This window comes from Ostrea edulis, chromosome 3 (assembly GCF_947568905.1).
Source record: "Ostrea edulis chromosome 3, xbOstEdul1.1, whole genome shotgun sequence".
Lineage (NCBI taxonomy): Eukaryota > Metazoa > Mollusca > Bivalvia > Ostreida > Ostreidae > Ostrea > Ostrea edulis.
In genome coordinates this window covers 67,737,158-67,748,899 of record NC_079166.1, presented here as the reverse complement: position 1 = coordinate 67,748,899, position 11,742 = coordinate 67,737,158, and the positions used below count along the sequence as shown (strand labels likewise).

The window sequence follows — 11,742 nt, the reverse complement described above, 5'->3', positions numbered from 1 at the left end:
TGATATCAATTTATTAGTATGAAGTAGGTGTACATATATCAAATATCTCGAGATGCTTTGGAAATCATCCTTGACATTTACAACCTTAGGATGTATATGTTCATGACTTCAGCGACTCCAGTACCTGCAAAATAAAAAAAGTGAGATCAGTACCACAAAACATTATTACTCTCAACAAAAATTAGAGAGCGCATAATGGGAGTACCTCGACGTACATGTATTACTTACATCATCATATAATTATTATGAATGAAAGGTGGAGATAACGAACAGTGTTCAATCTCATAAATGCTATAAGGAATACAAAATAGAAAGTTGGGAAAACACGGACCCTCAAGACACACCAGAGATGGGATCAGGTGCCTAGGAGAAATAAGCATTCCCTACCAACCGGTCATACCCGTTGTGAACCCCTTATCTTGGTCAGGTAAATGGAGTGATCTGTCAAAATTAGTGTACCAAGAACGGCCTAAGAATGAGAGTGAAACACGTCAGACAGCCTTTGACCCAATAACAGATTGTATTGGCAAACTAGATCATCAAAACGACCACAGAACACCAAATTGTTTGTCTTTGGTCTGCCTCGTTTTAAAAACTATCATGATCCGAACAAGCTATTGCGTATCCAATCAGTTGAGATATATAAACACAATATGCAGATGATAATGGAATATTTCTACATAAATATGTGAAGTTGACGATGGAGAAGCTGAAATCATCCACTTTGTCACAGAGTTGAGCTGTTAGTTTGCTGTTAATATTCATTTTCGATAAGTCATCCAAGTAACAAAGCAGATGTGGAGAAATCTGCGGTCTTTTTTTTCGAGTTCACGGGGATATATCGAATCGACATATGAATTAAAATGATTGTTATTTTAAAAATAAAACTTCGTCGATATATCGTATCTAAATGTCGAGGTAAAGACAACTACTAAGAATTTGTTTGTTTTGTTTTTTTTCTTCTCATGTACATGTACAAGTGTTTGAATAAACTCTGCTTCATAAGAATATACCGGTAAGAACAGGTCATGTAAACTTAAAATTACTATTATAGTAGGTACAGTGACGTGTTTCAAAATGGTATACACGTGTATATCCGCAATGTCTATAATGGAGATTCGTAATGTACTCTGTAATTCTTCACAACGATTTTGTGAAAATGTTGATACCTTATATTTCAGCAATTTTCGGGAATAAACCACTCATATAAAGGTATAATCAATCTTTAAAAAATCAACAAAAATAATTTTAAAACATGTGTATCTTGTCCGGAACCGGAGTTTCTAAAGTGGGTTATTGCTGAATTTCAGCACACATCCAGCAACTTCTGCGACGCTGCTGCTGTCAAACTGTATTGGCCTCTGTATTTCCTTTGTATCACAGGAAACAGTCTGTCCTCCATATCACAATGCCCAAGAAACAGTTACAGGTGATAAGTGTAGATCGAGGCGCCAGAGGTGTCTTCCGACGGCGGGAGAAATCTTCGCGTCTCACTTGACAGCAACCGCCTCCTCAAACTGGGCAGCCTCCAGCCAGTAAGGTGTTGTCCGGTCACGGTCTGCTTCTTCATTGGGTGTATGGAGATTAGGAGAACATCCGACAAGCAGATCTTCAACCACCGTACCAGACAACAAGAAAAGACAACTCTCAAGAAAGAGACCAGCTCTAAAACGGGGATGTTGGAACGTTCGGTCAATGTTTAACGTCAGCATTTTGCAAATTCCATGGTCGTTATAACGATCTAGTTTACCAATACAACCTTCCATTGGGTCAAATGCTGTCTGACCTGTTTCATACCGATTGTTTGGTCGGTTTTGGCACACTGATTTTGACTACAGATAACTCCGTTTACCTGACCAAGATATAGTGCTCACGGCGGTTATGACCGCTCTTCCTGGAAACCTGACCCCGCCTATGGTAGTCAAGGGGTCCATGTTTGTCTAATTCTCTATTTTGTATTGCTTGTGGGAGTTATGAGATTGATCGTTGTTCGTTGTATTTATCTTTCATCACACTGGATTTAAATGAAGGAAAATAAACTACTAAAACTGTTCACAAATATACAGTCCAGAGAGTTCTTAGAAATAACGGCTATCAAAGAACAGTCGCGCATAAACGCATGGTTATTCGTGAAGTTGATCGAAGAAAAGGATTATATGGGTACGTGTTTAGGAAACGACGTCTGACAGTGAAACAGTATTAGCAGAATATCATTCTGACAAAAGTCAACTTGTTATTGGAGATAACCACATCGTTTATGTCTGGAGAAAAGTAAATGAGACGTATCTACCCCAAATGCCCTCCACGTAAACATCGAGTCTCAGTTATGGTATGGGGATGAATCTCTTATGGTGGTGTGGGGACTTTGTGTCTTGTTGATGACAACATCACCGCTCAAATTATGTAAAACTTGTACGGTACCAATTTTGATGCACCTGATAATGAAATACTTGATGCACATTTGTGGCCAGTTATAGTGAGGCATTTTCTCAATAAACCTTACCTATGTCAAGAAGACAACACAGTCGTGCACAAAGCTAGGATTACATGTAAAAATAAACAAAACAACAACATTCCTTTTATTACATGGCCAGTGCAGTCCCCGGACATTGATATAATTAAAATATGTTAAAAATACACCGGTCACTTCAAAACACGGCCAGAGGCATCACCAACTGAGATGAACTTTTTAACTTATACATGTACTTGATATATGGCACAACATCGCCCCTGAATATGTACAAAATTCTATACCTATCAATTCCCTGTCGGATTCAGGCTGAGTAAGACCCAAAGGTCAATTCACAAAGTTTTAAGAATAGTAAGTTAGTTTTTCATACTTTTTATTGTTTGCCTAATTTGAGGTGTGTCCTTGTTTACGGCTGCCATTTTGAAATATTGCGAATATATTTAATATGGCACTGTATATCCACATACTTTAATTTTTCACGACATAAACATATATTTACATTTCTATCTGCTTCTCGATGATAATATTTTGAAGTTCCAGTGTGTAAATTTGTATTAGGCTGTATTTTTGAGATATCGATTTCATATCTCCATTTTCATTTCCATTTACTGGGTATAAGATATGATTAACTTCGCCATTATGCAATTTATCACATTTTCCATTAATGTTAATTGTCTTGTTTCTATGTATGTATGTAGGTAGGTAGGTAGTTAGGTTGGTAGGTAGGTAGGTACTTACGTACGTATGTATGTTTATATGTATGCATGTATGTATGTATAAATGTTTGTAGATATGTATCTGTTTGTATGTATAATGGTATGTATATATGTTTGTACGTATGTATGTATGTATCTATGTATGCATGTATAGATAAATGTATGTATATATAAATCTATGTGTGTATTTATGTATGTATTTGTATATGTATCTATGTATGCATGTGTAAATGTTTTGACGTATGTATGTAGGTATAAATATATGTATAAAGTAATGTATAAATGTTTTACGTATGTATTCTCTATGTACGTATGTATGTATAAATGTATGTATGTGTATATGTATGAATGTTTACTTGTCTGTTTTTCTATGCATTTTGAATAAAGGTTATATACTAATTACTTACTGCGATTCCAGTTAGAAGCGTTTGAACCCCTGCTATACAGAAACAACGGAGTCCTCCCTTTATGTGCCCAGGAACAGGGATCAGTCTTGTCTATAATCACAAACCATCCAACATCATTCGGGCAACCGTTATAGCTTTTGTTAACAAAAAAGTGCCTTTTGAGAGGATGGCTACCATCTCGTTCGTGCCTACAAAAATATTAATAAAAATATTGATGCTGGTGATATTGTACGTAAATTGTTTGATGACAATTTGTAGGAGTTTAATAACATTATCCTTACCCTTTAATTAAGAAAATATTAGCTCCCGTGGTCTTGAGATCGGACCAACTACTATAGAGAAGCCTGGATTGGCTAAACCAGTTTAGTTTGTTGCTTCCACTCCCATCAAATTCTAAGAATGCTAAGGTTTTCCCATTACCACCAAGTACCACCCGTATCTGAAAATAAATTCGATTACGTACACACGTTTAAAAACAATTTTCCTCATCTGGTTGAGGAAAATACGGTGATGAAAAACAAATTCAAACTGCATATCTCAGTATAAGTCTACAATAAAAAAGATGAAAAAGCCTCAAAATTAACTTAAAATATCAAATTCGATTCTTAAAAAAACAATACATAGAACCTAATTGTGTAAAGTTCCGAAATATAAAAGAAGGTTTCAACCCTATTAGCATTCCTTATTGTCGATCAGTATCGAGACTGAATGCACCGGGGGCCTCCGTGGCCGAGTGGTTAGAGCATCGTGCTCAAAATCACACGGCCTCTCACCTCTGTCGGCACGGGTTCGAATCCCGCTCGCGCCGGTAAGTGAGAAAGTTTCCCAGTTTACTTTCGGAAGGTCGGTCGTCTCTTCTCAGGTGCATTGTATCTGGGTTCTCTCTTCCACAAACAAAAACTGGGCGCCACCATATAACTGAAAAATTGTTGAGTGTGGCGGAAAACATTAAATCTAACTGAATGCACCGTTAGGTTCAATGCACTGCTAGAAAGCATCGTAAAGAGATCCATTATATGTCTTATGCAGTGGATCCATATTGATTTACAGTATCACTGCTTCGTTAACCCTGCGTCAGAAATGAAAGTCACGAATCTTTAGGACGGTCGTTTTTACAACTGACTGTTAACGACATCTGAACAACATGCATACGTGAAAGTCGAAGTTTGAGGCGTTTCATTTAAAGCTGGTCATGTCTTCGCAAATTATTAATGAAATATAATGGAATGGAAAGTTAGACAATATACATGTACAACAAACAAAGAAACGTCTTAATATGATTACACATCGGCGTAGTTGGTACATAGTAGGAATATGTACTGTTATAACGTATTAGTAACAAAAAGTGAAATAACACACCTTCTGAATAGAGAGTGAATTCCACTGGTCAATCAAAGGACTTCGCAGATGTTTCATATTATCCCTCCAGTTATCCAACTTAAAACCAAGTGGAAGACAACCATTATCGGTTGTGCAAACTGATGTTGACTTCGCGTTCCAGGCGTCACGGACATCTTTCCCGTTACCTTTAACTGCGTGGAATACTAATTGCCAGTCTGAATTTAGAGATATGAAATAAAGATTATCTGCCTTTGTTGCTGATTTATGTTGTCGTTTCTTTCACACAAGTGAAAACTCTGTTCGACTGGACCACAATTAAACAATAAGGAAATATAATTCTTATGAATGATTGCAAACTTTTATATTCCAAGAATTCTCAGTTTTACAGAATCCCCTGGCATACATAAAAATATGCAAATTCCATGCACATGATGCATGACATAAATGACGGGGTCAGGAGAGCAACATGTATTGGTTTTAGTATTGTGTCTCATTTCTAAATAGAACAAATCATTGCATTAACAGGCATATTAAAGTAGTTGACTTGTACATATGTACCTGTATATTTTTAAATAATGTTTGTATTATGTACTGTTCGTTATCTTCAGCTTTCATGTAGAACAAACCGGATTGCTGCAATGAAAACTGGTTTTTTGGGATTACCATGAAATTACAACAAATATTTGAGAATGAGATTATGTATTAGTTCTTACTACCAGAGAAGTATTACTATTTTTCGATCAGTTTACTTAGCTCTGTATAAAAAAAAAGAATCCTGCTTACACATACTTTGACAAAGGTTATAAAACGATTCTATTAGCATTATGCAGTAGCTTTAGAAAAGTGTAAACCAATACAATACAACATACTGAGCAAATATACCTACTGTAATACGTGTGTTATTCTTAATCAAAGAAACACGAGTCCCTCGTTGTACTCCTCAAATTACCTATACCTAAACATCTTGGGGAAAAGGCTTTTCTTGAACGCGTTTCTCTGATAAGATTAAGAGGCTAGATTCATGGTTGTGTTTTCCAAACCTTACTATTGTCCACCTCATTTGCAAAACTGTCTGTAATCAAGAAAGCTACCAGACCAAGAGAAACCAATGCACCAGACATATGCAACATGGTATTATCTGAAAGGAAACATTCATAAATATTTTAGATTTGGCTATCTTATATCAGTATTATTAAGACTTGAACAACTCGATTGCTTGGTTTTAAAGCATTGAATTATATTTCAAATTTTACAAAATGCATTGACCTTCAATTCAACACTAAACTCAGAGCTCTTTAAAGTGTAAACCTATTAATAGAAGAAAAAACTACTGAATGAAATACAGCTGCGCATGCCTCGGGACCCCCTGTCTCTGTCAATACATTAGATGAATTTCAATTCAGGTCGCCAAATATAAACACATGTTTTCGTGTTCGGATGGCCAATGCTCAACTTTGTTCACCAGGCCCTGGACATGCTATGCCTGTACATAGGAGTAATGAAGAACAAGAAAACTCACCCGCAGAGGCGGAGGGGAGTGAGAATGACCAGGTAGATGAGTCAAAGGATTCTGAAGTAGAAAATGTCTCTGTAGCTGACAAAACAGAGTACGAGTTTCGTCGGCAGTGGTTGTCTGAAAAAGGCTGAATGGGAAAAGTAAGTCAGACGAGATTCTTTAAGGAACACGGTCTCGCTCTAAGAAACGTCAACGTAAAGACAGCAGATCCTCGCATGATTCTAGTTCTAAGTCCTTCTCAAGTTCTGCTTCAGAGTCTGATTCAGATTTGGATATTTTTTCATGCTCCGATGGCCCAAGATGTAAACCAAAAATTTCTAGCAAGATATTAAATTTCGTGACAAAGTATGCAGCGAAAGGAATGAATAAAAAGAACAGATAACATATTGCTAAGATTTGCCCAATTCCAAGTTCAAAAAAGCTTCGGATTTTGTCACTTGATAGATTTTTCAAAAACAAAAAAAAACCCGGTAAATTAGAGAAAAATAAAATCAATACACATATGTAATTAGATGCATTAGAACCACTTTCTTTGTTATGAAGTATCTTGGGGTAGGCAAAATGTGCAAGGGCATGTATGCCTCTGATGTTGTTCAGTATGTCCAAAAGCGATCATGTTTGTAGAATATGCACATTTTCTTTACAATACGGATAGACCGAAAGCTGTTTTGGCTACAGCTATGCGAGAAACAGTTGATGCTTTTGTCTGACAAAAGATACAAAAAATCATTGAGTAAATGTAAAAGTGATTTATTTGTGAAGCATTTCCTAAAAACAACTAGCAAAGGATAACAAGAACTATAGAGATTAAAAACAGCTTCTGCTACACGACAATGAGAAAAAGGCTTTTTTATATCAAAATAACTTTCTGCTAGAAATCGTAAATTTTTTTCGGCAGAGACCCTCATCAAGCCTCCAGTATGGGGGTTGCAGGCAGACAGACAGGCGGCAGTTCAATCAGAGATATCCACAGTACAGGGGTCAGGGAGCGAACTAGAAATACTCAGCTCCTGCCACGAAACCCGAGGCTGAATGAATCTAGTGAGACACACACAGATACAATTATCAGAGATCGATCTTTCTGTTCCCAAATACTCTAGTAGTTCCACAGTCAGTGCCCGTTTGGGTTTTTTTTTCTTTGGAAGTGGGAAGTAATTAGTCAGTTATGTGAATGTTGAGGCACTCTAGAGCATAGCTGTACTCTTCAAGTGAGGATTTTGACGACAGACCCCTGTAACCCCGATAGCGGCAAACTAAAAATCAGGAAATTTAAAGGACATTATTCAGGAAAAAGACAGCATCTATTGCAGAAAACAATATATACAGATATTCTATCCCACGTCCCCGTCAAAATTTATACCAGGTTTCCTTGCGAGTTATCGTTCTTGTTGGATTTGTCAACAACATTGGCGGCCAAACGGTTTGCAAGTTTGGCAGCAGACGAGATGAAAAATAGAAATTACTGATTAACTCCAAAGAAACTATTTGAAGCTAGACAGCTCGTTTGTTAAAGGCCTACTTAGGAGAACTCAATCAAAATCAAAATTTCGAAGAATTTGATGCCGTTCGCCTGAACGAAGTGCTTTCCCATTTCTACACGAATGCACGAAAACAGGATGGAGAATTTTACCAGTCCACAACGTTTAAAAACATGAGTCATGCGATTAACAGGTACTTGCGGGACCCTCCATATAATACAATAATAGATTGCGAATTTCGCGATGCAAATGTGTCATTCAAGGCTGCCCTGACTGAGCTAAAACGGATAGGGAAAGGGAGTGCACAACAGTATCATGTTATTAACGAAAGTAACTGTCAAAAAATGTACGAGTCGAAGCGCATGAATCCCCAAACCCCGCACGGACTTTTGAATAAAGTTCAATTTGATGAAAGGCTATACTTTTGCCGGAGATCTGTAGAGCACATGCATATTATGTCAAAATCAACGTTCGAGGTTTTGCAGGAACCAAAATCAGGACTGAAATATGTGGCGAAATGTACAGACGAATTAACTAAAAACTATAGAGTTAAAACTACAGGGAAACCACCTCCGGTATGATGGCAGAATCCCTGGAATCTCCATTCTGTCCGGTAAGATCTTTTGAAAAGTACATTAGCAAACCCCATTCCAGTTGCTCAAGTTTTTGGCAAAGTCCAAGGGATTCATTTGACGATGATGATGAATCTTGGTACTGTAACGTGCGATTGGGTGAGAAAAACTAGCATCATTCATGTCAAAACTAAGCCAGGACACAAATCTGTCACAAATCTATACCAACCATTCAATAAGGGCCACTGGTGCTACAATTTTAACCAAATGTTTGTTTAGTCCATCACAAATAATGGCCGTGACTGCAGTGCAGTCTCTAACAGTCTACCAACGAACCTATACAGAGGGAAAAATCGCCATGATACAGGCAATTGGGCAAAATCTTCCACCGTAGAGTACGAAAACTGTCGCTGATTTACCGAGCACTGCAACACTTGCTCTACCTCCACCCGAATCTGTTGGAGACAGTAGAATGGTGCCATTACCTCAAAAACATGGTGATCATGAAGCCGTTGCCGAATTGTACGGAATCAACATTTCGGATATCTTTAGTGACTTTAGTGTGATCATACTCTACAATCTCAAACAGAAACCAGGTTTTCGAGTGTCCAGACAAGGCAAATTATGCCAGCTTTCCACGGATGCACAATAGGGACAATCAACTTCAGCATAAACATATCAAAATAATAACTGAAAATTGTAGTGATTTGTGCCATGTTTTGCCAGTTTTGTGTTCATCACGTTCATATCAATTTGAATAGACTGTGATATCTGTTTAATGATGTTATATTTATATCTGTTAGTGTTCTTATTAAATTGTTATATTTGAATTTTATATTCTTCTTTTTAAAAGGCTGCGACACGAAGCACATAAATGATTTGGTTAGGTTTTAGGGTTTTATTTCCTCTCAATATCCTGGAATCAAACCCAGCACTCCAGGCAACAGGTGCAGTGCAGGTGGAAAATATGGTATAATTTTGTCTGTCCACGAAAATCGAAATCGAACCTGTGTCCCTCTCCAGTGCAGTCACGTGTTATACCACTTACAGAACCACTCACAGCATGATAACCACACGGGGTATATTTACACTGATGTATACATGTAATGGTATGATGTTTGTCCATGTTCGTTAAAATACAGTCGTCTTTGAACAAGGAATATTTATGGTATGATGTTTTCTGTAGTTCAGAGCTGCGTTCAAGATCCTAGCGGCTAATCTAGCTGCTACGCTAGATATCTAGGTATATTGAACGCACTGTATGAATTAACGCTTGTTATCCCTACGTAGGGCTAGCCAAGCATAGCATTCAAGATCGTAGCGCTACCGAGCCCCATGTAGCCACTACGATCTTGAACGCGGCCCTGGTATGCAATAACCTCATGCATATCATCATAATAGGTCACCGATGTGGTAAATTCGTTACCTAGTCATGTTTCGCCTCGCCTGGTATAAAACTTAGTGACCTGGTGTCACCCCATGAAATCCTCTGTGGAATGACAGGAAGTGTGTTTTTGTGAAACTTTACTCTTTAAATATTATATACATATATGCACGCAGTACAAGTAGAACCAGTATATGGATTACCTGAATCACCTCAATGAGTACACCGCGCGGTCACCTATGATAATTGTTCATGGTCGGGTTATAGTCGGGATTTCTCCATATACAAATACAGCTGAACTCTATAATAGCATTGAATTAACGAAAAGAATATATGCTTATTTCGTCCTTGGAAGTCACGTTTCCCGAATTTTTGTATTATGACGTTATATATATATTCCCTCCTCGCAAAGACTATCATTACGTCATGACGTCACATTAGACGTGTCTAAGATAAACAACTTCATATTCAATATTTGTATTCACCTGAGGATGGATGTTAAACTCCAGAAAGCGCTAGTGATTTAAATATATTTTGGAACTGCATATTTTCTTGGTTTTTATTTAATCAATTTGACTGTGTGATATCAACTATTTCTATTTGGACATATATATATACCTATAAATATATAAAAACGTAGGCGCTTTCATTAATATCAGCAAAATTGGCAGGTGATTTCTTAATACCTTTTTATCTTTTTCTGATAGAATAATGATGATGGAATAATGATAATGATAAAACTATTAATGATAATACTATCAATTATAAAAATGATTTTACCTTGCAAAGGTCATCCACGGAATGAATTCAAAATTGAAATAATTCCCGATTTAAATACTGTTGAATACAATAAATTAATGCTAATAAATCCATCCAAAATATCGTTTTGTAAATATTGGATAAGCTCTGAACGTCATGATTCTACAACGTGAGGAACGGAACAGTTGTTCTCAAGATATTAACACTGTTAATCAGCCATATTCTACAAATGCAGGTGTGACATTAATGATACTTGTGAAACAAACTGACGGATTTTCAAGGAAATTACTAAATATTATATTATAGTGGTGTGTGAAACAGCTGTTCAACGTAGATTTAACACCATTGTTTTCAATATTTCAAATATGAAATTCAACGTTATCAGACGAGTATTCTGTTCACGAGATTCACAGATTCGGTAAAGGTTTCAATACTCATTATAACTGATCGACATAAATTATATCTACCGATAATATCCATTCAAGTTTGAAACAACAATGTCGGCAACTTGATGACTGTTGTTTTAGTTTTAGAATCAGACCCACGTTTCAATACTGAAAATTTAAGTTGTATGAACGTTGAATCAAAATGTGATATGCGTGCTGAGATGGTACAGATAGTCTAGATTAAATGTTGTATATCTCATCGATTGTAGCCTACATAAGTGGCATATACACTGTACGTATGTAGTTTACATATGCACCAGATAGATTCAGATCCTGTAAGTTTCTCATGCTGGTATGACCAGTGGTTACATGTGTAACCTAAAACATTTACGTAAGGAACATGCTCGTCCTCACACCCATAAATCACTATCTTTACATCCGAAAGAACAGGTTTTTTGTTCAACAATTCTGTATTTAATGCCTCGTTCACACGAAGAATTTAATTCGCATTGAACGTAAGTTAATGCGAATTAAATATGAACCGCGTTCACACGGAGATTTTACTGCGCATTAGTTTACTTTGAATTAAAATTGACGTCGCGATTTAATGCGAATTAAATACGCCAGTTTCGAGATACGAACTCTTCTGTATAGGACGTGCATTTAGTGGAATTTTGAATGCCCAAGTGGGACAGAGTGGATATACAGCCAAC

At 36.9% G+C, this 11,742-nt stretch overlaps 1 protein-coding gene and 1 pseudogene across 1 annotated transcript; one reads left to right on the top strand and one right to left on the bottom strand.

Moving 5' to 3' along the window:
- Window positions 1-10,826, bottom strand: LOC125675764 (uncharacterized). The gene is made up of 7 exons (XM_048913557.2): window positions 10,665-10,826; window positions 6,454-6,577; window positions 5,980-6,072; window positions 4,953-5,149; window positions 3,875-4,032; window positions 3,594-3,781; window positions 1-124 (listed from the first exon to the last, which is right to left on the bottom strand). Exons 3-7 carry the CDS (start codon window positions 6,062-6,064, stop codon window positions 78-80), a joined length of 675 nt encoding a protein of 224 aa, XP_048769514.2. The 5' UTR covers window positions 6,065-6,072; window positions 6,454-6,577; window positions 10,665-10,826; the 3' UTR covers window positions 1-77.
- On the top strand, window positions 6,357-7,486 carry LOC130053626 (uncharacterized; annotated as a pseudogene).
- Window positions 10,827-11,742: the final 916 nt, after the last annotated feature.

Coding starts and splice junctions, on each gene's coding strand:
- LOC125675764 (XM_048913557.2), bottom strand. CDS start 6,064: ATGTTGCATATGTCTGGTGCATTGGTTTCTCTTGGTCTGGTAGCTTTC. Junction 4,033..4,952: donor ATTCACTCTCTATTCAGAAG/GTGTGTTATTTC, acceptor ATTTATTTTCAG/ATACGGGTGGTACTTGGTGG. Junction 125..3,593: donor CGCTTCTAACTGGAATCGCA/GTAAGTAATTAG, acceptor TTTATTTTGCAG/GTACTGGAGTCGCTGAAGTC.